Genomic DNA, 26,427 nt, shown 5'->3' on the forward strand with positions numbered 1-26,427 from the left:
AGAATGATGATGGCAACAAATGTACAAATGTGCTTGGCACAATATATGTATGGATGGATTGTGACAGAATTGTACAAGTCCCCAATAAAATGCTTTTTAAAAGAAAAAAACTAAAGAAATAAAAAAAGAAGTGACGATGGCAAGACTTCATCTCACATACTTTGGACATTTTATCAGGAGGGCCTTAGTAATGGGTACCACGCTTGAGAAAGTGGAAGGTCAGAGAAGAGAGACGACCTTCGAGTGCTGGATCGACACGGTGGCTTCCACAGTGGCCTCAAACATAGCAGTAACTGTGAGAACGTCCATCAACATCTTGATAGAGAAAAGATGGAAGTGGTCCAGGACCAGGGAGCCTGTCATTCTGTTGCACATGGGGTCGCCACGTGTCTGAGCTAACTGGATGGGACCTAATGACCTTGAGCTCGAATATGCATATCCATATTTCATTTACGATAATAATATAAATAACAAGGGGGAACCCTACATTCAATTCTTACATTTCCTTCGTGATTTAGGCACTTGGGGTAACTCTTCATCGCCTTAGGATCAGGTTGAAATTCTCAACCGGTATTTAAGGCCCTTCTGCTCCTCGAACTCCTAGCCCCCTTCTCCCTACTCCCCTCTCCTAGCGGCCCCCCAGCTCTGCTCAAGATTCCACGGAAAGCCCCTGCAATGGGCACCTCCATGGAGAAGTCCCCTGCAGGGGACCAGCGCCCTACCTGGGTCGGGACGTCATCACGCCCTTCCCGCAGGGCCAGAGGCCCCGCCCCGTCTCTCGCTCAGAATAACGTCCCCCGGCCCCGCCCTGCGCCACGTGATCCCCGTCTATTTCCAGCTGTAGGGTGGAATGTCGTGGGACCGCTGAGGGACCCCAGGTGAGAGAGCAGGGCCCCACTGAGGTGGGGGCGCCGTCCGGTCCGGCCTGGGAACCTGGGCTGGGCGTCGCCATCACTAGACCCGCCTGGGAGGGAGGACGGCGAGGTTGAGAATTGGTCCCTTCGGGCCGGCGCGCCCAGGGTAGAGCTGGGCCCTGCCTTGCGTGAGATCCGGGGCGCCACCGCTTCCGGTGTGCCCTTCGACGAGCCACCCCACGTCCCAGAATCGCGTTTTCCTTCTCTGGGGCTGCCAACACGACGTGAAATCACAGATAAGTGCTCGGCGAATGAGCGGCCACAATATTCAATCCCCTGTAGGCGAGAGTGTAAACCCGCACAGCTGGGAAGACCTCACGGGTCGGGGTAGCGCAATCCTTCCCTCCAGTCCTGGGCATTCGGACCCGCTGGGTGCTTACACTCCTGGATGCCGTCTTCTGGGGGCGCCTGGGTATGGCTTCACCTTCTGGAAAAGAGGTGGCCTTCAGGAAGTCTCCTCCCTCTGTCTTTTGACCCCTGTAGGTGGACAGACATGTGGAGGTGACCACAGAGTGGCCCGGCCTGGAGGACCCTGCCCTCACTCTCCAAGGTCTCTTCGGGTTTTCCCAGGAGGAGGTGGAAGGAGTTGGCTCCGTGCCAGTGCTGGCACCAGATTGCCAGTGGCCGAGCCCCGAGGCCCAAATGTGGGCTGGCAGCAGGAAGAGGGTCCTCACGGAAGGGGCCCTTGCAGGTATTAGCCCCTCCTGGCTGCGAGTTCTGCTGATGCCAGCCTCAGGACCAAGGGCGCTGACACTGGGGCCTATGGGGTGGTCCCAGAGCTGCCAGTTATGAGACAGCCAGGTTGGGCATCCTGTTCCCAGGCTGCCCATTCTGAGGCCACAACAGGGGCAGGCCTGACCTCCAGGAGTCTGCTTTCTCTGCCTGACCTCTGAACTGCAGCTACCCCAGCAACGGTGATAGCATGTCAATGAGGGTTCTGGGAGAGACCAGCGGGGGTGGAGGAGGCAAGCTGCCCTGGCCCACAGAGGCTGCAGAAGGTGGGTTGAGGTCTCCAGGGTGTGATGAAGGGGCCTGCTGTATGACCAGGTCTGGCTCCTATAGGAACAAGGTCGGGGTGGGGCGGAGTATTGTGTAGGCCTTGCTGCAGGGCCAGCAGGGGCTGGCGGCTTCCTGTGGCTTGGTGAGAGCCCCACGCTGTGGGGGTACCCCTCCCCCACAGGCACTAACTTGGCACCCTCAGGAGGCCCTCCCAGGTCTCTTCGCCCAGGACACTGGGTGAGGGCTCCAGGAAAGTTTTCGGGGGTGGGGGTGGGGACTGGTTCTTGCTTCAGAACTAAGCTTGAATCTTTGCCTGCTGCAGAGGATGGGGTTCAGCCTGCCGGTCCTTCTGGCCCTGGTGAGATCCTGCTGTCCACGGGAAGGAAGGCTGCCAGGCCAGCCCCAGAAGATCCTCCAGGGAGCCCTGCACTGTGGCTGACCGCGTCTGGAGAAGCTTGGGCAGAGTGGCGTGAAGCTGAGCACCTCGGGAGACCAGGCAGCGACAGTGACCCTGTTCCTTCACATAGCCAGGAGGAGCTGGAGGTCAAGGCTCAGCCTGGGCCCTGGAGCAAGTGGGAGCAAGGACTCCCTGCCCCCATGGACACCCACACCAGCTCCCTGGAGGCCTTGGCCAACCTTAGCACCTCCCTGGAGCCTGCAACCAGCCAGGTCCAAGCAGGCCCAGTCGGAGGGCAGAGAAGATCTCCGTGTGCTGTACTGAGGAAGGGCAGTGACGAATGCTCCAGCTCCATCCAGGTCCAGTTGGGGGGATCCAGCCCAGGAGGCAGCCCCAAACGGGTAAGTTTGCATCTCCGAGGTTAAATGGGAGGGGCCAGGCTATATCTCCCAACATCGTGCTTCATGATGGAATGCCATAGAACTAAGCCAGATGGGCTCTTAGTGAACACGATCCCATTTTATTGATGAGTAAACTGAGACACACCAAGGTCAGGATGGGGAAAATACACCACAGTTGCTGAATTCCAATAAGAGCCCTGGGTTCACATTTCCCCTCTGCCCACTTCCTGAGGAACAACCTTGCGATGTCACCTGCCCTCTCATCTGAGTGTCCTCATGTGTGCAAATGGCATCCTGATGCCAGTCCACTGATTGGACGGCACTTAACAACAACACCAATCTAAGAGAGTGAGTCCCTAGGTGGCATGAGTGATTATGTGGTGCCGTGGAAGGCAATTTGCTTCTGGAAGGTCATCCTTTTGAAAATGCAGTGGTCTACAAGGGGTTGCCCAAATCAACATTGCCTTCACAATAACCAACAAGTGGGCCGATAGAAATGGGCTTTCTCTGAGGACTCAGGGAGACGTTGGTATGAAGTGATGTATCTAGCGTAGCATGAGGCACAGAGACAAATTGCTTAATTCATAGTCCATTTCCCTTCGTGTTAACAATAGCTTTGTCAGACAGCCGACAGTGTGCTTCCAACCCAGCAGCGATTGTGAGGGTGGTGCAGGACTGGGCAGCGTCCCTGCTGTAGGCAGGTCACTCTCAGCCAACACCTACCAAGAACAACAGCCGTAGGTGGCCAGACTCGGGGCTCCTTCACACCGGGAGGGAGGGACTCTGTGTCTGGCCATGATCCCTCAAGCTACCACGCTTCTGTTGGTTATTTTTATTCATACTGTCATAATCATTTTATTAATAAATGTAACTAGAATTTTTATACCCCAAAGGCACAAAGTGGTGCTACCTGTTTTATTACACTTATTTACTATGTTCTGTGGACTGTGCACTTTGGGTTCAACCCTCCTATGAAGCCCAGAGAGGTAAGGTCATGCACTCAAAGTCACAGCTGGTCAATGACACGAATCACATGCAAACCCCGGGCATTTCGGCTTGCCCGCTTGTTGCGCTGTCTGTAGGTGAAGCTTCCACATTATTATCACAGGAGAAAGTGGCACTTAGCTTACTTAGTGCATGCAGGGGACTGTACTAAGCACTTGATCAGCTATCTTCCCGGCCACACTAGGCTGATGATACAGTCCCATTTTACTGATGCGAACACTGAGATTCCAGAGAGGTGAGTTTGCATGCTCAAGGTCAAACAGTAAAGAGATAGTGGAACCAGGACAAGGAGCCAATGAGCTGCTTGCCCACTTTCCCTCTTTGGAGTCCCTGTGATGCAAGTGCTGAAGGCCCTTGGCTGCCAACTGGAGGTTCGAGTGCCCCTGCTTGCTAAACAAAATGAAGCAGTCTCTCGCCTTCTCTATTTGAAAAAGTTTTATTGGCATATTACCCACAAGCCATACAACTCAGTAGTTCAGTCCGATCAAGAAGAGTTGTACAATCATCACCACGATCAATTTTAGAACAAGAAGTCTCTTTTAATGCCCTCCTCTACCTTGCCCAATCTGCTGCACAAGACCTCGCTGACGTGTTGAGGAGTAAAGGGGTCACTTTGAGGACTAAGGTGCACTCGGCTGACCCAAGCCGTGGTGTTTTCAGAGGCTTCCTTTGAATGTGAAAATTGGACGTTGCCTAAAGGAAAACCAGAGCAGAGTGGGTGCATTTGAATTTCAGTGCTAGTGAAACATAGTGTGTTCCCTGGTCTGCCAAAGGAACAAATCGACCTGTCTCGGAAGAAATACAGCCAGACTGCCCCCGAGAAGCTAGGATGATGAGACTTCTCTCACGTACTTTGGGCATGTTGTCAGGAGTGCCCAGTCCCTGGAAGATGACATCACGCCTGGTAAAGCGGAGGGGCAATGAAACCGAGGAAGGCCCTTGACAAGATGGATGGACACAGTGGCTGCGACAATGGCTCAATCGTGACAACAACCGTGAGAATGTTGCAGGGCTGGGCCATGTTTCATTGTGTTACTCAGGGTCTCTACGACAGGGAAACTGACTCGAGGGCACCTAACAACAACAACAACAACAACAACACCTCCCTCATCTTGCAAACCCTCTGGAGATAACCACTGTTAACTGCTAGTATCCTTCCAGCCCTTTTAAAATTAGTATAGAGATATAGATTAAGAAATAATATGTGATTATGGAATGCAAACATAGCAGTCCATGGCTAGTGCAAATGGTTTATGCCCTTGGCTGCTAACCAAAAGGTTGGAGCTTTGAGTCCACTCAGGCACCTTGGAAGAGAGGCCTGGTGACCTACTTCCCAGAAGTCAGCTACTGAAAACTTTGGAGCACAGTTCTCCTCTGACACACGGGGTCTCCCTGAATCAGAATCAACGCAGTGGCAATTGGTTTCAGTTTGTTTGGCGACTCCTTGTCTGTCAGCTCTTCCGGCTACAGTGACTTGGGTGTGGCTGTGATGCTGGCCGCTACCCCACCAGTATTTCAAATACCAGCAGGGCCAGTCACGGTGGACAGGTTTCAGCAGAGCTTTCAGACTGATAGGGACTAGGAAGAGAGACTAGTTACATAATCAGTTGTCAGTTTGAGAGGATTAAGAGTGAAGGGGTGGAGTCTAGCCTGTCAACCAGGTGGCATCTTGATGACCTTATTTGGAGGTGCTAAGGAGATAAATAGCTCGCTTGAGGTAGGACACACGCTCACTCCCTGGGAGACATTGCAGCTGACAAGACACATGGAACTACCTAGTGTCCTGAGCCAGAGGAACCCCATGGAGACTCCAGCCAGTGCTGAGATGCTTCCACTTCCACTGGATCCACAAGACTTCCCACCCACAGGCCTGTGATCTTCCTGCATTCTGCGTCATTGCATGTGTTTTATGAGTCTGAAGAGGACTTTATGGATTGGTAATGGACATATGGGCTAATATTGGACTTATGGACTTGATCGGGACTGGGATGGGATGTTTTCTCAATATTCAATTGCTCTTGTGTATATAGCTCTTTCTTATACACATATGTGTCTATGAATTTTTTTCTCTAGTCCACCCATACTACCACCGACCTAGTGATGTATCTAAAAAACAAACTAACCTTGTGGCTTTCTAAGACACTAAACTTTTTTACCCGAGTAAAAAGTCTTATTTTTCTCACTCAGAGTGGCTGGTAGCTTCAAACTACTGACCTTGAAGTTAGCAGCCCAACACGTAACCCACTATGCCACCAGGGCTCCAAAAAGGCCGTGGGTGATTGGAAGTAGAAAAGAATGGAGTCTTCCCACGACCTTTTTGAAGCCCCTTGTATGTCAACCACCATTCGCCAATGAAGCCGTATGCCTCACAACAGCACTCTCGTTCATTCTAGTGGTGGGAGTGGAGCCCCTGGGGCAGAGTACACAGCAGTGGCTGCAAAGGTGGATGGGAGCCTGCTAATGTCGACAGAGACGGCTCAGGATTGGCCAGGGACTCCTTTCAGAGCCGGCTTCATGGCGACGAACAACAGCGTGTGTACGTGTGCATCGACACATTGGCCCCCTCTGTATAAAAACAGGCACAGTTGTTCAGGATCTTGTGTTTTGTTTCTTTGTGAAGTTGTATAGTGTTTGAAGATCTCCCCAAGCAAATATGTGGTGTGCTTCCCTGAGCCCTGCATCGCCTCTGTCTGTAAACTTTTCGTAGTCCTAGAACACTATCAGGACGGAAGGGTGGGCTGTGATGTCTCCCCTCTCATTTCTGACCACTGCTGTGGAGGGACCCCTGATGGTGTAGTGGTTACACTTTGGGCTGCTAACCTCAAGCTTGGCAGTTCGAAACCACCAGATGAAGCTTTCTACTTCTGTAAAGAGTTTTGTCTCAGAAACCCACAGGGGAAGTTCTACCCTGTCCCCGAGGGTCCCTATGAGTTGGCATGGACTTGGTGGCAGTGGGTTTAGTTTTTGATCGTGTAAGGAAGAGCCCATGTCCCAGAGGCTAGCGGACTGGCTTTGCTGCTATCTGAGTGACCTAGGCTGGCGGCTGCAGCCTTCAGGAAGTGGAAGTGCAATTTCCCAATGGGGTATTAAGGGTTCTTAGCTCCCAGTCACTAGGAGTGTAGGCCCATCCTGAGCTCTGATGGAGGCTGTCTTCCCACAGCTGTCCAAATGACCTGTTGCCATGGTGATGGGAGCCAGCTGCAGAAGGACTGAGGCTGTGTTGTGATGGGGGAGGCAGGGCTAGTAACCCAGGGGCCAGTGTGGGTGAGCGTGGACACGGTTCCTGGCTGGCCAGGAGCCCCTCTGAGGGCCCTGGCCCCTTCTCCTGGAAGCATCCTGACTGCTGGCAGAGGCAGAAAGACGGCTTCAAGGTCAAACTCCGCCTCTTATTCCAGGGTGCTCCTAAGGCATCTGTTCACTGACCTTCTATGGCAGGGGTCCTCAAACTATGTCCCGCGGGCCACACGCGGCCCCGCAGAGGACATTTATCCGGCCCGCCGGATGTTTTTGCCACTGCTGCCTGTCCTGCTTAGTAGCCGACTCGTCCAGTGTGCATAGGAATTTGTTCATAGTTTTTTTTTAAACTATAGTCCGGCCCTCCAACGGTCCGAGGGACAGTGAACTGGCCCCGTTTTAAAAGTTTGAGGACCCCCACTCTATGAAATATGAGAATCAACTGGGAGTCTGATGAGAGGCTGGACACGTTGTATCCATTGGCTTGAAAGACAGACTTTTGGGGTGGAGAGGAAGGCAGAATGCCAGCTCTTCTCTGCCCCAGCCCTACAATGGCCAGTGAGGTAGTGAGGCAGTGAGGCTGGAGCTACCCAGTGGGGCAGGGACTGGAGGCTGGGATAGCAGGGGACACGGGGAGGGCCGCTCTCTGTCCTCAGTGGACTCGTCACGGCCAGAGAGGCACACAGCACCTCCTGCCCTTTCCAGACCCAACTGCAAAGGGTCGGTCAGCAGGGGTAGCACGTGGTCTGACAGATGGACAACCCCAGAGAGCTCTTTTCCCTGCGGACGTTTGCGTACCAGGAGCTTACAGTTTATTGTTCGGTGCCCTCCAGTCGTTCTAACAGCCAAGCGACTCACTCAGCGTCACACCAGGAGTTAAGACAGGCTTTGGATTCCAGCGAGGACTCTCCAGGCGTTGCTCTGAGCCAAGGAGCTGGGCTGAGGGGGTTGGCATTTTACAAGACTGTATTTTGACTTGTCAGTAAGCAGGGGGGCTCTTCCAGGAATCTCACAGCCAAGTATGAACGGCGGACCGCACATCTGTTTGGGTAAGTGAGCTTTTACTGGAATGCAGGCTAGCTGCTTGTTCACGTGTTGTCATGGAAAACAAACCGAAAAAAGGGCTCTGGCTCAGGGTGACCCCGTGTGTGTCCAAGTGGAACTGTGCCCCAGGGTTTTCAAAAGCTGCATTTTCAGCAGATCGCCAGGCCTTGCTTACACGGTGCTGAACTTGACCCCTCCTCCTTTCTGTTAGCAGCCAGGCACGAGAACCATCCAGGGACTAGAGGCTGCCTGTGTATGCCCCCTGAGCCCAAAATGTTTTCTGACTGGCTCTTTACAGAAGTGAACCGATGTACTCATCACCCTAGCAATGGTCACCCTGAGACTAATCCTGCCCCACGCATGCCACCCATACGCCAGCTTGCTCACACCCCTCCCCTGTTAGAATTATTTGGAAGCATATCTCAGACATCATTTCATTTCACCTACAGATAGCTTATATCTCCAAATGGGAAAAACACCCAAAAAACTCATTTAAAAATGCAATAAAATAATTATTTTGTTGGGACTTTTCTGCTACTATTTCTGTTTCTTTTTGTAGATTTGTCAAGATTTTTTATTTCTTGTTGGTCTAATTTAGATAGTGTGTATATTTTTAGGAATTTATTCATGTAGGTTATCTAATATTTTGGCATATAATTAATTATTCATAGCATTCTCTGACTTTCCTTCTATGGGCGTAGAATGCTCTATCTTTCTCCTACGGAGCAGCTGGTGCTTTTGAACTTGAGACTCAGCCGTTAGCAGACCAACATGTAACCACTATGCCACCAAAGCACCCTTACTAATGTCCTTGTAATTTCTGTAACGTTGGTGGTAATTGTCTCCACTCTCGTTCTGAGATTAGTTACTAGTGGCTCTCACTCACTGCCATTGAGTCGGTCCAACTTTCTCTTTTTCCCTTAGGAGTTTCTCAGTTTCATTGATCTTTTCAATAACCAACTTTTGGGTTCATTGATCCTCTTTGCTGTTTTCTAGTTTCCTATTTCATTGATCTCTGCTATAATTTCCCCCCTTCATTCCTTGTTGTGGCTTTGAGCTTTGTTTGCGCGTCCTTCTCTAGTTTCTCAGGGTGTAAAGGAGCCTCTTGTCATTATGGGTGGGCTACATGAAGCCAACCCTGCTCGTACTGACCCCATGTAAGGTGGAACGGGCCCATAGGGTTTGTTTGCTGGTTCCAATCTCTATGGGAGCACATCCCCAGGCCTTTATCCTACAGAGATGCTTGTTGTTGTTGTTTTGTGCCATCAAGTCGGTTCCAACTCAGAGTGACGCCGTGTACAACAGAATGAATCACTGCCCACTTCTATGCCGTCCTCACAATTGTTTGAGCCCACCAATGCGGCCACTATGTCAATCCATCTTGATGAAGGCCTTTCTCTGCTCTGCTGCCCCTCTACTTTACCACGCATGACCAGGGACTGGTCTCTCCTGACAACGGGTCCAAAGTACCGGGGAAGGAGTCTCGCCATCCTTGCCTCTAAGGAGCACTCTGGCTGTACTTCAAAGACAGCTTTGCTTGTCCTTTGGTAGTCCATGGTACTTTCAATATTCCTCACCAGTACCATCCTACACATGCATGAATTCTCCTTTGGTCTTCCTTATTCTGTGTTCAACTTTCACATGCATATGAGTTGATTGAAACGACCAGCTTGGGTTGGGCACACCTGGTCTTTAAAGTACATCCTTGCTCTTCAAGACTCTAAAGGGGTCTTATGAAGCAGATTTACCCAGTGCAATATGTCTTCTGATCTCTTGACTGCTGCTTCCATGAGCATTGATGATGGATCCCGGAAGACAAAAATCCTTGACATCTTCAACCTTTTCTCCATTTATCATGATGTTATTTACTAGTCCTGTTGTATTTTTGGTTTTCTTGACATTGATCCGTAATCCACACTGAAGGCGCCAGTCCTTCCTTGATCCTCATCAGCAAGGGCTTCAGGTCCTCGCGTTCAGCAAGCGAGGTTGTGTCATCTGCATCTCGCAGGTTGTTCATAAGTCTTTTCCACTCCTGATGCGGCATTCTTCTTCATAGAATCCAGCTTCTCGGATGATTTGCTCAGCATACAGATTGAACAAGTATAGAGAGAGGATACCGCCCTGATGCCCACCGTTCCCGATTGTAAACCTTGTGGTATTCCCACGTTCTGTTGGCACAACTGCCTCTTGCTCCAGGCACATGTTCTGCGTGCCCAGAGATGCTGGGTGGTTTCAAACCGTCAGAGTTTGGGTCATTAGCCAAGTGGCTTCACTGTGGGGCCCTTAGGGCTAGGAGTCCCTGGGTGGTGCACACAGTTAACAAAGCTCAAGAGCTGGCTGAGAGGTTGGGGACTGCCCCGTAGCACAAAGGCTTGATGAGCTGCGTAAAAGAAAAACCCTACGGCGCACGAGTCAGAATCCACTCAACAGCAGTGGCTCCACCACCCATTTGTCGTCTGTCGTTCTGGTTTGCAAGTGGCTGGGATGCTGGAAGCCATGCCCAGCGGGCCTGCCCGTGGCAGACAGGTGTCAGCCAAGCTTCCAGACTAAGTCAGTCTTGGAAGAAAGATCGAGTAAAAACTTAGGGATCATAACAGAAAATTGTTTAACGCACTTGCTTCGGACCATCCTTGGGAGGGACGTGTCACTGGAGTTGGGCGTCACGCTTGGTGGAGAATGCTCGGGGAGGTGGATCAGCACCGTGTCCCCAGCGGTGGACTCATGTGCTGGCGATCCGAAGGAGGAGGCGGGACCAAGCAATGCTTTGTTCGTCGGCATAAAAACCAGAAATAAAACTCACTGCCATCGAGCCCAGGCTGACTCACAGCGACCCCCTGTGGGTCTCGAGACTAACTGCTCACAGAAGTAGAAAGCCCAGTCTTTCTCCCGAGGAGATGCCAGTGGTTTTGAACTGCAGACCATGAGAGTCACAGCCCAACGAATAACCACTACACCACCAGGGCTCCTCTGTTGCCATAGGGTTGCTGTGAACCAGCATTGACTCCACGGCAGCTGTCTGTCTTCCTCCCCAGAACCTGGGACTTTTTTTGACTTGCCCTCAGCAGCCACGGTTCCCTGTGGGGTTCTCAGCCGTACCCGAAAACCCTTCCCAGACGGAATCTTCACCAGAATCACAAACAACACGTCACTGCTGTTCTCTGCTCCTCACGCAGCAGGAGGGAGACAGCTGCAGGACCCAGAGGGAGAAGCCAGCTGTTGGCTGGAGCAGGAGGCGGGGTGCCAGCATCTCCTCAGGCCCCCAGGCAGGAACGTGGGAGCCTGAGACTGGCAAGAAGTAGAGCCCTAGGGCCAGGTGGCTCTCCCAGGAGGTGGCAGCGCACAGGGGTGAAAGGATGGTGGTGAGAGGGGACAGTGAGGCAACAATTCCTGGGAAGGTCAGGGCAGAATGAGGGCCACGAAGGGGCAAGGGAAGCACCAGAAGGCCCCCAGACCCCAAGGTCCCAGAGGTGACGTCCTGATGTGGACTCAGGCTGGAGTGGAGGCTTAAAGGACCTGATAGGTGCATCCACACTGGGGACTCTGTTTCCTTCCCTGTAACTTTCATAGAACCCTGGTGGTGTAGGGCTTATGCTTAGGACTCCGATCTGCACGGTCAGCAGTTCAAAACAGATAGCAACTCCTCAGGAGAAAGACTGGGCTTTCTACTTCTGAGAACAGTGACAGTCTGGGAACCTCAGGGCATTGCTATGAGTCAGCATTGACTTGAGGGCAGTGAGGACATGAACTTGCTGCCAGCCTTGGCCCCCAGAGTCTCGTCATCATCCCCGTAGACCTGCAGCCCCTGCCCTTCCCCTGGCTTCTGTCTTCACTGCATCTCATCGGTTTGGGTCTGTTGTGCGTTCCTTCATTAAAGGGCTAAGTAACTCACTGCGATCATCAGGTTGATTCCGACTCACAGGGACCGATAGGACATGATAGACCTGCTCCTGTGGGTTTCTGAGACTGTAATTTTCATGGGAGTAGAAAACGTCCTCTTTCTCCCAAAGAGCGGCTGATAGTTTTGAGTTGACCTTGCAGTTCGCCGCCCTGGGCGTAACCCTCTACACCTGTCTCTGCGAAGCCTTGGGGTGCCGTGGCTAAGCACTGGGCTAACTGGTGAATGTAGTTGGAACCCACCAGCCCCTCATGGAATAAAAAACCGAGACAGGTTCCGACAGAGTATTGCCATACTAGCCCCGTGAGGCAGCTCTGCTCCGCCCTGTGGGGTTGGTCTGAGTGGGAACCCCCTCCACTCTTGTTGTTGTTGTCGTTAGATGCCATGGAGTCAGCTCCGACCCACAGTGACCCTGTGCAGACACTGTCTGGTCCTGCGCCATCCTCACCATTGGTCCTATGCCTGTGCCCATTGATGCAGCCACGGTGTCTGTCCATCTCTTTCAGTATCTCCCTCTTTTTTGCCTCCCTTCCACTTTCCCAGTCATATTCTTCTCCAGGGACTGGTCTCTCCTGAACAACATGTCCAAAGTATATAAGACTCTGCTTGCCTCCAGGGAATTTGCTGACCTTACTTCTTCCAATCCAGATCAGCTTGTCTTTTTAGCAGTCCATGGTACTTTCAATATTTTTCTTCAGCTCCACAATTCAAATGCATCTGTTCTTCAACGGTCTTCCTTTTTCAACGTCCAACTTTCACAGGCACAAGATGCAATGGAGAATACCATGACTTGGGTCAGGCGCACCTTAGTGCTTAAAGTAACAGCCTTGCTCTTCAATACTCTAAAGAGGTCTTGTGCGACAGATTTACCTAATGCAACTCGTCTGCTGCTTCCATGAACACTGATTATGGATCCAAGTAAAACAAAATCCTCGACACCTTCAACCTTTCATCCATGTATCATGGGGTCACCTATTGGATCAGTCCGGAGGATTTGTGTTTTCCTTGCATTGAGTTGTAATCCATATTGGAAGCTACAATCCTTGGTCTTCATCGGCAAGTACTCCAATTCCTCCTCACTTTCAGCAAGCAAGTCTTGTGCATACCAAAGGTTGTTAACAAGCCGTCCTCCAATCTGGGATGCCACGTTCTTCCTCTGATCATCTCGGTTCCCTGATGATTTGCTCAGCATACAGATTGAACAGTGTGGTGAGAAGCTATAACCCTGACGCACACCTTTCCTGATTTTAAACCATTCCCTTTTTCTGTTCACACACCTGCCTCTTGATCCATGTACAAGTTCCAAATGAGCACAGGAAGTGTTCTGGAATTCCCATTCTTCTCAAGGTTATCCATAGTTTATCATGGTCCACACTTGAATGCTTTTGCATAGTCAGTGAAACACAAGTACTATCTTTCTGGTATTTTCTGCTTTGAACTAAGACCTATCTGACATCAACAATGATATCCCTTGTTCCACGTCCTCTTCTGATCCCAGCCTGAACAGGCCGTTCCCTGTCAATGGACTGTAGCAATCTTTTTTGGATGATCTTCAGCAAATCTTACCTGTGTGCAATATCAATGACACTGTTCTATAGTTTGAGCATTCTGTTGGATCACCTTTCTTTGGAATGGGCACACATAGGGATCTCTTCCAGTCAGTTGGCCAGGCAGCTGTCTTCCAAATTTCCTGGCATAGATGAGTGAATGCTTCCAGTGCTTCTTCAGCTTTCTGAAACACTTCACTGAGTACTCCATCAATTCCTGGAGCCTTGTTGTGGGCTAATGCTTTCAGTGTAGCTTGGACTTCTTCCTTCAGAACTGTTGGTTCTTGCTCAGGTGCTACCTCCTGAAATGGTGGAATGTCGGCTATAATCTAGCATCTCCACTGGTCCCCAACAATCATCGTCCCCAACCAGTTATCTGCTAGTGGACTCTGAGCTCATGACAACGTCATGTGTGTCAGAATAGACTTGCCCTCCTTAGGGTTTTCAATGGCAGATTTGGGGCGGGGTGGGGTTGGGGGGAGGCACCTCTTCTAAGGCATCTCTGGGTGGGCTCAGACTTCCATTCTCTCCGTTGGCAACCCAGCACATTAATTGCCGGCACCACCCAGCAGAGACTCCATTCATCTGAAAGTATTTTCTGATGTCTCCTCTGAGCCAGCCATTGTTTTGCTTCCACATTTTGGTGAAATGTTCAATTTGTCTTCTGACTTCTAGCGTCTCTCACTATCGTTAAAGAAGAGTTGCTGTGCCATTTCAATCTTTTAACAAATGTTGAGGCCTTTCTTTACACGCTAGTACATCCTCTCTCCTGGAGAATGGTCCAGGTGCCCTGTTGTCGTGTGCTAGATTGAGTTGGTCTGCAGTGTCATTCAGTCCCGGTGGCCTTCTCTCTCTCCAGCTGTTCCGTCCACTCCTGACAGTGGTGTCTGAAAGTCTCTTACCGTGGACCGCCAGGGTTTGCGCCACATATCGTGGGGGCTCTGCTTTTAGGTGCATACGTATTTTATAATTGTCACAGTACTTCTTCTTGACGAGTTGATCCTTTTATCATTATCTAAGGTCTCTCTTTTTTTGTCTCTTACAACAGCTTTTGACTTATAATCTGTTTCATCTGACATTAACTTAGTCCATTGATTCCCAGTGAGGGTGATACCATCCCCTGGGGGGCACTGGACTGATCCAGGGGGCCTGCAAAAGTAGATCCCCACACTTTATCCTGGATTATGGACTGTGCAAACGTGTGTAATGGCCAGGGAGGCAGTGTGTAATTTTGTTGTTTTTTTCTGAAAAGGGGGCCTCAGGCCAAATCGGTGTAGGAACCTCGCCACTCTGGCTCTCTCTCTCTTGGTTTCTATTTGCATGCCCCCCCCCTTTCGCATTTAACCTAGTCATGTCTTGTTCTTTGAAACGACTCTTGTAGAGAACATGTCGTTAGGGCTCTTTTCTCCTCCATTCTGCCCATCAGTGCCTTTTAATTGGCCGGGCCAAGCCATCACATTTAATTACTGAGAAGGAAGGACGAATTGCTGCCATTTGCTATTTATTTTCTTTACATCTGAACCCTTTTGGTCCCGGTTTCCTTTAATACTGCCCTTCCTTTAATACTGCCCTTCCTTTATTACTGCCCTTCTGTTGGTGGCGGCGGCACATCACTCCGAGTCCCTTCTCATTTCATTGCGTGTGTATTTTTATTTGAGACATTTTCTCGCTGGTTAACAGGAAGGTTTCATTTACCATCCTAAATTTATAGCAACCTCGTTCAAATTGCCTCCACCTACTTTGTCAGTTCATCATACTGTGCTGCATTCTGTGCTGCTGTGATGCAGGCGCTCTTGTGGAGTCCTGAATAATGAGTCGGGCTGCTAAGCACAAGGTCAGCAGTTCGAACCCACTAGCTGCTCCTCTAGAGAAAGCTGAGGCTAATTACTGCTGTCAGCATGCAGAGCCTCAGAAATGCTAGATAGGGTTATGATGAGTCAGAATCAGCTTGAAAGCAGTAAATGGTGATACAGGAAGCTAAACCAGCGGTAAGTATTTCAAATACCGGCAGGGCCACTCTGCCTGGTCGACAGGGTTCAGCTGAGCTTCCATCTAAGATAGACCAGGAAGAAAGGCCTGGTGATCTAATTTTGAAAATCAGTCAATGGAAAGCCTACAGATCACAGCAGCCTGCTACCCAATATAGTGCTGAAAGATGCCTTCCAACCTAAGTTCTTTGACTATATTAGCCCACTGCCTTCCAGCTTTCAGAGTTTCCTAGGAGACTTACTGATATCTCAGTTTGATTTACCAAATAGAGAAATGCATGAAAATGTCTTACAATAGTGGTGAACTTTTCTTTTTCCTTTTAGCCCTGTCAGTTTTTACTTTATATCCTTTTGAGATTGTTACTTAAAAAAGCTCACTGCCGTCAAGTGGATTCCAACTCCTTCTGACCCAAAGGACAGAATAGGGCATCCCCATAGGCTTCTGAGACGTAACGCTTTATGGGAGGAGAAAGTCTCTTCTTTCTCCCAAGTGGCCGCTGATGGTTTTAAACTGCTGACCTTGCAGTTGGCAGCTCAACACATAACCCACTATGACATCAGGGCTCCACTGGAGATTATGTTATTAGATGCATGTAAGTGTAGAGTCGTTATAACTTCCTGTAAATTCTTTATTATTATATGACAAGGTCTTGCCTCTAATTGTTGTTATTTTTTGCCTTAAAGTATATTTTATCAGATAGTAATATAGTTAAACTGACTTTATTTTGGTTGCTATTTGCCTGTTCACGTAGTACTCCCATTTTATCCTTTTAAACTTTTCTGCATAGTTGATTTGCAGAGATGGATGTTGTCACTGGAACCCTGGTGGTGTAGTGGTTACCCATTGGGCTGCTAACCACAAGGTCGGCAGTTCAAAACCATCAGCTGCCTCTCAAGAGAAAGATGAGACTTCCTACTCCTGTAAAGAGTTATAGCCTGAGGAACCCACAGGGGCAGTTCTACTCCGTCCCCCCCCACAGGTTACCCTGAGTCAGAATTGACTTGGTGGCAGTAAGTTTGAGTTTTGTTGTGATTGAATCTTATTTTTATAAAGGTCTGATTTTGGGAAGTCTCTTTGTGGTATGTACTGATTTAGTTGGCTCTCTTCCTACCTTCTTATCTTGCGTTCATGTGTCCGGCATTTTCCATTCGTTTCTCCCTTCCATGGTCTCCTTTTGGAGGGATTTCCTCTGATGATCCCTTTTTAGAATTCTAGTGGTTCGGAAGGTTCCTGTTCCCTGCTTACATTCTTGCGTACGAGAATCCCGAATTTGTAAAAATTCAAATACTTCTTCGAGGTGAGGACGGCGAGTCTGGCTTTCGCACTTTGGACATGTCATCAGGAAAGAGGCGCAGGGCCGCTGAGAACCAGACCCTCCGGAGACTGACTGTCAGCCGTGACGACGCAGGCTCCATGGACGTAGCCGCCATCGTGGAAGTTTCCACGCACTGCCGCTGAGTCCACAGCAACAGAGGACAGTGACTCTAATCTCCTCTAAGATAATGCAGGCACCGTGGAGCCAGTCCAGTCCAAGCTCGCCCCTTCCCAGTTCACTGCTGTTGGTACCCAGGAAGTTGTCCCGTATTTCCCACATTTTTTTTAATCCCAGAGATTGCACACTTGTCATGCTAGGTTTGCACAGCCAGCTTCTGTGTCGGTTTAACCTCATCGTTGTCATTTCCGTTGCTCAAAATTCTTGCTTTGTGTTTCTGCTCTTCATTTGGGGCCTTTTTCTTGTCTTCCTTTGGCCTCACTTCATCCTTTAAAAGTTCATTTATTGAAAAAGGTCATCAAAAGCACTCTCTTAGTTTTCTCTACATTATCTGTGCATTTTCTCTTTAATCTGTGCATTTTCATCCTAATGCCTGCAAACTGTTTTGCTCCGGCCCACAGTTGGGAGTTCTCTTCTTTAAGCACACTGAAAGCATTCTCCTATGACTTTCCTTCCATTACTACCATCGAGAAGCCAGCTGTTTGTCTGATTTGTCTGTTCCTGGGGAGCTAGTGGTTACAGATTGGGCTGTTAGCTGCAGGGTCAGCAGTTCCAGTCCACCAGCTCTGAGGGAGAAAGAGGAGGCAGTCTACTCCTGTGAAGAGTTACAGTCTCAGAAGCCCACCAAGGCTGTTCCACCCTGCCAAAAGTCTTGGTTTGTAGGTAAAATGCCCTTTAATTAAGAGAGGTATAAAACCTATTGGATAAAGATAGGGCCTATGGAGTTAGACTGCCTGGATTTGAAATCCAGCTCTTTGATTTACAATCTGTGTGATCTTGGACAAGCTTTCTATATATCGATGAAAGGAGCCTTAGGAGCCTAGTGGGCTAAGCACTGGGCTGTTAACTGAAAGGTCCGTGGTTCAAACCCAGCAGCCACGGGAACCCATGGGAAAACGATGAAGCAGGCTACTTCTACGCCTTAAGTCCCCAGCAATACTATGAGACACTTGTACTTTATCCTGCAGGTCACTATGAGTCCGAATTGGCCAAATGGCAGTAGGGTTTTGGTGTCTCTGTGTGTCTCAGTTTCCTCTTCCGTAGAACCTGCTTCCGCGTAGTTACGGTGAGGATCCAATGTTAGCCATTGAAGTGTTAGCTGTCAACCTGCTTCCTCTGAGGGTCTGCTGCCTTTGCTGCCCAGCCCGTTCGCTGTGATGACTCTAGGTGGGGAGTGCTGTGGATCTGCCCTGGTTGGAATCGGCTGAGCTCTTTGAATCAGTGAATTGGCGCCCTTTGTCAACACTGGGAAGTCTTAGGCACTGTTTCTTCAAGTACTGCCGCTGCGCTGCTCTCTCTCCCCGCTCGTCTGGAGCGTCGTCAGCTCAATGAGTCCTGTTCACCTCGCCCTTCGTCGTGTGGTTCTCTGTGCTGCAAATATTCCGGGTGATTTTTGAAGCTGTATCTTCCAGTCCACTAACTCACTTCAGCTGTGCCTAATATGCTATTAACACTACCCACTGAGTTTAAAATTTTTAATTATTATTATTGTATTTTCATTTCCAGAAGCTATATTTGGTTCTCAACCACAGCTGCTTGGTCATTTTGTATAGTTTTTTATGCCTTCACCCGTATGTTCGACTCTCCGTTTTATTGCTCTCACGATATTATGAGAGTATATTTTCCATCCTGGTCTGATAAGGGGCCGTAGTAAGCCTGTGCTGGTCTGCGTCTGCTACCTGTTGTTGCTTAGCCCCGTGAGCCTGGTGTAACAACCCCTGAGGTGAGGCCAGCTCACATTTTGAATTGTGAAAGGTTATTCTTAATATGAGGAGCCCTGGTGGTGCAATAGGAGACCTGGTAGCTTAGGGGATTACATGCTGGGCTGCTGACTACAAGGTCAGCAGTTCAAACCCATCAGCCTCCTCGCAGGAGAAAAAGGAGGCCGTCTGCTCCTGTAAAGATTTAGAGCCTCAGAAACTCAGAGGGGACAGTTTGACTCTGTCCAGAGGGTCTCTGTGACTCTGGTTTGACTCAGTGGCTCTAAGTTTGATGGCACAACGGTTAAGCACTTAGCTACTAATCAAAACGTTGGCAGTTCGAGCCCACCAGAGCCTCTGTGGGAGAAAGGACTTGGCGATGTGCTTCTGTAAAGATTACAGTCTAGAGAACTCGATGGGGGCAGCTCCACTCTGCCCCTACAGGGTTGCTCCAACTTGGGAGAGACTCCATAACAGGAGCAGTGATTCTTCATGTGTTTCCCCTACTTCCTCCCAGGGTGTATTTCGTCTGCAGCCCTCCCGCTGTCACCTGTGGGCCTGCCCCAGGAATAGGAACCTACTCAGGGCAATGGGGGTTGTTGTTGTTGTTTCCAGTTTACCCTTTGAAAGGCTGACTCATTTGCACGGTTAAAAAATGGGAGTGGGAGGATAGTCTCTTCCCACCACCCTGTCCTTTCCCTGATGCCCCGGCCCTGGCTATTCAGCTCCTGTGGACACAAGGGATATGTTATGTATATTCAAGCAAATACAAATCTAGAATAACATTTCCCCCTTTTTTTTTCACGCAAACGGTAGTACAGTACACATGCTACTCTGAGCTTGTTTTTAATAAAAATATGTTCCTGGTTATAAAAGAAATACATGCTCATTTTGACTAACATAAATATCCACATAGCTACAAGTACAGAGTGAAAATCCCCCTGGAATTTTATTCCCCAGAGATAATCTCCATTATGCATCTATAAATATGTATTTATACATAAACGGGCTTATGCAACAGGGCCTGTTCTATAACCTCTATGTGCATGTGGAGTGTTTTCTCTCTTGGTCTAATAATACTTCTTACCACCACCCTCTCCGTGTCAGTGAGTGCCAGGCGGGCCGTTGCTCAGGAGAGCCCAGGAGTTCAGTGCCCAAGCTTTCGACCCAGCAAGACCCAGGTTCTAACCCTAGCCCTGCTGATTAGTACCGATGGGCTCTTCAGACCCTGTCTGAGTCTCAGTTTTCTCATCCGTAAAATGGGGTCAGTAATCGCCCATGAGGTGCCCTGGGGGTGAAGGGGTTACCCATTCGGCTGCTACTCACAAGGTTGGCAGTTCAAACCCACCAGCGTCTCCGTGGGAGGTAGAAGTGGCCATTCACTATTGTAGAGATGACGGCTTTAGAAACTCCAGCAAACAGTTCAGCTCTCTTCCATAGGGTCCCACTGTGCTTCGGAACTGACCCAACACCATGGGAGTTTGAATGCAGTGCATACCTCCTGGCAGACTCACATGGGAGAGGCTTCCTCTGGGGCCAGCCCTCACATAAGCCCCTGCCGAGTGGCCAACTTTTATTATGACTCCCTTTTTAGTGGCCTCATAGAATCCATAGTATGATGTGTCTGTTGACCATTTCCCCTTTGATGGACATTGCCTCCCACCCAGAGGTGATGTTGGACACGGAACGTACATCTTTCTCCTCTGTGAGTGGCTTCCTGCTGTGGATTCCCTGCAGTGGGGTCTCTAATCCCTGCACCCTTTTTCTCTCCAAGGAGGAAGTGGAAATGCCACGTGGGGTGAAGCATGTGTGTTACGTACGTAGGTCTTCTCTTCGTTACTCTCCATCTCCTTCCTTTTATCGGGGGACACCCCCCCCACAGTAGATGCAGTCATTGCCCCTCTAACTTGCCCAGCTAGAGCATCCCAGTATTCCCATCCCGTCTGACACTGAGTTACAGTGGAACACGCTCACTTCATGATCGTTCATTCAAGGAGACAATGTCAGAGCCACCTGCTTCCAAAATCAAGTCTCCTGGGATTTACAATCAATGCCAAGAAGCAGCCCACACTGAAAATGAGATTAAAGCACAGAAAGTTGGAAGGAGACCTTCAGCCTCTGCCAGCCTTGCAGCGCTCTAACTGCTAGGCTCGAAGCTCGCGTTGAGCGCGAGAGCAGGTCCAGGGCTGGACGCAGCAGTTCCTTCAGAAGACCAGAAACCACCCTGCTCATTGAGTGGGTCTCGAAGGGCTTCCTCTCAGGGACACTAGAGGCGAGGGGGGCGGTGTGATTGCACTTGTGGCTGACAGGAGGAATGATGGATCTGATTATCATGTGCCTGCCTCCTAGGAGGAGCACAGAGCCAGCAGGGACCCCCAAGAAGGGTGCATGACGGGACTGTGAGGAAGGGTTGGCGGTTGAGTCAGTCAGGAGAGGTGCCCCCCAGATGACATGCATGTCTGTTCAGGAGGAGGGCTAGAAGAGCCCCTAAAGGGGTCAGTTAGCTCTGGACCACCAGAGGATGAACGGGGAAGGAGAGAAGAGGAAGGAAGTCGGGCCCCTCTCTTGGGACGGGGAGGCCAGGCAGTCCACGCATCTTCACTGCAGTGTTCTGGGCCAGACTCTCTAGGCACTTGGGAAGCAGCAAGAACCAAGGCAAGGCGTGTTCCCTGTGCTCACAGAGCCAATGGTCTGGGCACGCGCACGCGCACGCGCGCGCACGTGTGTGCGTGTGCGTGTGCGTGTGCGTGTGCGTGTGCGTGTGTGTGTGTGTGTGTGTGTGTGTGTGTGTAAACAGGTGAGGGGAGCACAGGTCCCCCGGGCACCCCGCCTCTGACCTTCTCTCCCCAGCAGCTTGGTTCCGGGCCTGTCATCCGGCTCCTGGGGGCCATCAGCCACAGTTCGGCCGGGGGCCTGCAGCCCGCCAAGCTGGAGGCCCTGGAGAACTTTATGGAGGTCTTGCCTGCTCGGGCATCTGGGAAGAGGCTAGGCCCCACCGCCCAGCGTGCCACTGAGTGCCAGGTACAGAGGGCCCTACACACACATCCCACTGCATGCTGTTGAGCAGCGCCCCTTCCCACCCGGTTCACGTAGCTACCCCTGCGGCTCAGAAAGGGGGTGCCTGGCCGCAAAGAGGATTGGGGCCCTGTGGTATGGGCAGGGAGCAGGCAGCCTTTGGTCTGCTGCCCAGCGTCCTCCACTACCCCCTTCAGAATGAACAGCATGGGCTCTCAGGGTCCCTCCTTCTTGACCTCATCGTCTCTCACAGGAGGAGGTGCTGAGTGACCAGGGACAGTGCTTGCACCTCAGCCACAGTGGTTCTTTGGGGAGATAACTCGGAGGAGGCCATCCCCCCACCGCCCTCCCCCAGCCTGACTTCCTCTCCTCTCCCGCTCAGGCCCTGCTTGCACAGTGCAGAGCAATGGCCGCTGACAAGGAGGAGGCTGGTGGAGGAGAGGCGGGTGAGGACTCAGGTGAGGGCCCTTGGAGGTGCCCCCAGCTGCCCCCTCTCTCTCAGTGACTGCTGGGGAGGGTCAGGCCCGCTATTGGTCTCCAGCCCCTGCCAGGAATCCTCCCTTCTCCTCCCTAACACACTGTCCTTCTCCGAAGGGGCTGGGCTGCCGGCTGCCTGGACCTACTTCCCAGATGCATGGGGACAGCCTGGGTCCCGAAGGGTGGGGCCCTTCCCCCACTTGCCTGAGCCCCTCAGCATGGTGTTCACCCCTCCCCCATCACTCTCCTGGGTACTCTTGGGAGTCCAGCCCTGGGGTCTCACTTTCCTGTAGCTCCGCCTCGGCACGAACAGGAGAAGCTGCCCCAGGATGTCAGGGTGCGGGGCACAGTGGTGCACACCCTGCAGAAGGCACTGACGAGTCGGTAAGGCTGTGCTCCTCATCTCGGACCCTGGCAGGACCATCCCCGCCCATCACCACCTGCCAGTGCCCGTGGGCAGCATGATGGGAGGCTGCGCTGGGTCTGACTCGCCCCCTTGTGTAGCTGTGAGGTTCCCCGCATGCAGCTGTGTGTCCCCCCAGCCCTGGAGAGCCACAGTGAGAGCCCCTCTCTGGCTCCAAGGTTGAGCTGGCCCAGGCTCTGCTCAGGTCCACCTGACTGTCACCCCCAGCAACACCCTCAGGGTCCACAATGAGACTGCTGGGAGAGGGTTCCGGAGCTGAGCACGGAGCTCTTGCTTACAGACGGTGAGCGAGTTAGGGGCGCTGTGCAGAGGCCTGTCAGACAGAACCTTAGCATGACTTCTGAGGTCTCCTGGCCTCCACCCAGGGCCCTGTTCCCTCCCTGGTCCTGTGCCTGACACCCACGCTTCCCCCGCTTCCACACAGACTCCAGTTCCACTGGCCCAGGGGTGGTGTGTGGGTCCCACCGTCAAGACAGGTCTCCGCTGTACCATTGACCGTGTGACCTTGGGCGAGTCCTGTATCTTACCGAAACCCCGGCTCCCTGTCTGAAAACGAGGAGGAGCAAAATGCTACGGCACAGGCCGGGATGAAAACCAGTGGGTGCTATAGGGTGAGGGCACAGGACGGAAAGTGGCTTTGGCTTGTAACACCCCTGTATCCCCATCTTGCCCCCCTCAGCCTGAAGGAGCTCCCACACCTGGTGCTGAGTGAGAAGGCCCTGGGGCGCCTAGCTGCGAGCATCGAGGCGGCCCTCTTTGACCTAACCCGGGACACCACCTGCCGCTACAAGACCAAGTACCGCAGCCTGGTGTTCAACCTGCGGGACCCGAGGAACCCAGTGAGGCTTCCAGGCTGCAGAGCCGTGGTCACCGGGCAGGGCGTGGGGCTGGGGGCCTCTGAGTAGACTGCAGCCCCTGCTTCCTGCCCTGCAGGACTTGTTTCTCAGAGTGGTTCGTGGGGACCTCACCCCCCACAGCCTGGTGCGGATGAGCTCAATCCAGCTGGCCCCTCAAGAACTGGCCCGCTGGCGGGACCAGGAGGAGAAAAGGGTAAGCCAGTCATTCAGAGGAGGGGAGAGGGCAGGGGTGATGGCCAGGAGAGGGGCCAAGAGAGCTTCCCTACAGGGCAACAGCGACAGAACTGAGGGTGGAGAGCTAGGTGGTGACACCCCCGAGAGGGGCCTACTTCTGGGGGTGGCAGGGGTGTGGGGGAGTCGTTCAGAGTCTGGAGTCAGGGTTATCATAGTCTGGAGTCAGGGTTATCATCAACTAGAAGGGATAGTCCCCTTGGGTGCCCCTCTCTTTACCCCAGTCTGAGGAACCCCTGGGAGACCCCAGGAACCCCACACTCCTCAATCAGTCCCCATGCACCCTGTACCCGTGGGGCGCTCCTTGCTGGGCACTCCTCAGGGCCAGGGTAGGGTAGACACCGCCTGGCGTTGGAGACTGCTTGCCTGGTGGTGGTGGGCAGCTGAGTGTAAGGATTGGGGCCAGTGGGGAGGGGAGGAGCACTAAGACCCCTGTTGGGGAAGACGTTGGGCTGGCTATGTTGGATAATTGAGGCCAGTCAGTGATACAGCAGCATCTGCCATAAGCTTAGCTTCTATCCAGACACTGTTGGGGGTCCGGGGAGGGAGACTGGCTACATGAGCTGCAGGGCCCAGTGAGAAATGAAAATGCAAGGCCCTCTTGTCCAGAAACTGGGAAGAATCTCAACATGGTGCTTCCACGCTGTAAAGCAAGCACAGGGGGTCTTCCGCACCACGATACCATGAGCGTGACTGCCCCGCTGCCCGCCGAGCTGAGGGCCTCTGCCACCAGCAGTTCCTCGAAAAGAGGAGTCATCGTGCTTTCCGGAAGCAGTTCCCACGGGCGGACCGTGGTCCTCGCTAAGCATCACACTATGAATGCACCAGCCTCTACAGAGGCTGTTCGGTATCATGCTCTCGATGAATTTCCAGGGAAAGGAGAAGCCGACTGCCCCAGGCCCCACTGCCTGTGGCTCTTTATTAATGGTCTAGCCGGGACTCCACCACACCCTTCTCACTCAGGGCAGGGCTTGGGGTACAGACTGAGGCAGAATTGACTTGTGGTTAAAGGCAGAGCCCAGGAAGGCTTCCTAGAGGAGGCAGATTTGAATTGAGGGGCACATGAGTGGACTCTGGGGAAGTAGGGCAGAGACAAGAGGGTATTCCAGGTGAAGGGAGGGCAGAAACAAAAGTGTGGAAGAAGGGAAGGATCGGGCATAGAAGGAAAACCACAGGACAGGGGCCTCCAGGGAGGAGGGAGGGCACTTTGTGAGCAAAGATTCAGCGGAGCTTGGACTGCCAGGGCCTGGAGATCATTCAGCAGCAGCAGCAGCAGCAGCAGTGCAGCCTCCCAGCCACCAAGCTGACTCACAAGGGCGTGGAGGAAATCCCCAGGGACAATGACCAGACCCTGGAGGACCTGGTGGTAAGCATGGCCCTGACCTGCCTTTTGCCCCGAGACCCCACCCCTCGCCTCCCTTGCCATTGTTGTCTCAGGCAAGTTGTCGGACCACCGACCTGGTGGTTGATCCTGATGGAGACCAGTCCAGGCACCCCCGTGAGAAAAGCCATCAGTCCTAATATCTCAGACGTCCCACTTGTATCTTTGTTTGGGAAGCCAGGTGGCCACAGTGCTCCAGGCAGCGATCATTTTGGAAGTGAGGGCATCTTCTATTACCAACCTCTTCTATGCAGTGGAAGGGCCAGGGATGCTCCAGGCAGGGCACCATCAGGACCCAGGGCAGCCGGTTCAGCAGCCTTCCTGGACCTTGCCCCGGGACCTGAAAAATCACCAGGAGTCATCCGTGAGCCCAGGTCTCATCTGACTGCTGGGAATCTTGGCTCCGTCCTGCACCTCCATCTGGCACCCATCAGTTCTGCTTCTGCAGCCAATCAGCATGGCCCATAGGCCTGCCTTGGTTGCTCTCAGAAGAAGGCCACTTGGGCTCAGTTGAGTGACCTGGGGGTCACTTGCTCACCCTGGCCTAATTGGGGTACAGTCTGAGGCTTAGTAGTTACGCACCATAAGGTTGGCAGTTCAGAATCACCAAGCAGCTTTTCAGGAGAAAGATGGGGCTTTCTACTCCCTTAAGAGTTAACATCTCAGAAACCCACAAGGGAGGTTCTACCCTGTCCTATAGGGTCGCTAGCTATGAGTCGGCATTGATTTGATGGCAGTGAGTTTGATTTGGGGTTTGAGGAGCTGGGGAGCATGTTCTTTGACTCTGCATATTTATTGAGCACCGTCTGTGGCCAGGCCCCATCTAGGCATGGGTGAAACAGCACTAGACATGACAGACAGAAATCCATGACCCCTCCCTCCAGTTCCCCCACAGTCCACATCAGGAGATTGTGCATTGTGGATCAGGAGAAGCACTGCCAGAGAAGCCCCAAAGGAGGCGTAGCTGCACCCCCCCATCTGTATTCCTAGAACAAACAGAGGGAGATAGAGGGGGAGCTGCTAGGTGGCCTGGGGAGAAACCCCTGTCCCCTGAGAGAGGAGGGGCGGAGGTGGAGATGACACGTAATAACAATCTTTACTCTTACTGGACACCTACTATGTGCCCCCTTAGACCTAGTGCCTAGCTCGGACCTCACGTGCTATTAGTGTGCCCATTTCATGGATGAGGAGGCGCCTGAAGTCATTTCCCCAAGGTCATGAAGCTGGCATTTGGTGGAGATGGGATCTGAGTCTAGGCAGGTGGACTCCTAGCCAGTGCCATGGCCCTGCCCTGCAGGTGGTCTACGAGGAAGCGGGCTCATGCTCTTCCTGGTGATTTTCACTGTGGTCCCGTTGACTTTTGTGCAATCGGCTTGAAAAAGAAATCTATACACACACACACACACACACACACACACACACACA

At 51.8% G+C, this 26,427-nt stretch overlaps 1 protein-coding gene across 1 annotated transcript in view; it reads left to right on the plus strand.

The window, feature by feature from the left end:
* The first annotated feature begins 1,302 nt into the window (after positions 1-1,302).
* SPOCD1 (SPOC domain containing 1) overlaps positions 1,303-26,427 on the plus strand; it is a 35,399-nt gene continuing 10,274 nt past the window's right edge. The window contains 13 exon segments of the mRNA XM_004718093.1: positions 1,303-1,326; positions 1,398-1,558; positions 1,861-1,886; positions 1,889-1,983; positions 2,095-2,150; positions 2,441-2,711; positions 20,392-20,433; positions 21,471-21,638; positions 22,015-22,090; positions 22,403-22,493; positions 23,213-23,372; positions 23,467-23,583; positions 24,865-24,987. Of these exon segments, the coding sequence (XP_004718150.1) occupies positions 1,303-1,326; positions 1,398-1,558; positions 1,861-1,886; positions 1,889-1,983; positions 2,095-2,150; positions 2,441-2,711; positions 20,392-20,433; positions 21,471-21,638; positions 22,015-22,090; positions 22,403-22,493; positions 23,213-23,372; positions 23,467-23,583; positions 24,865-24,987 (1,410 nt within the window).

Source organism: Echinops telfairi, unplaced genomic scaffold, assembly GCF_000313985.2.
Source record: "Echinops telfairi isolate 266 unplaced genomic scaffold, ASM31398v2 ScPeMD7_7457;HRSCAF=8495, whole genome shotgun sequence".
NCBI lineage: Eukaryota > Metazoa > Chordata > Mammalia > Afrosoricida > Tenrecidae > Echinops > Echinops telfairi.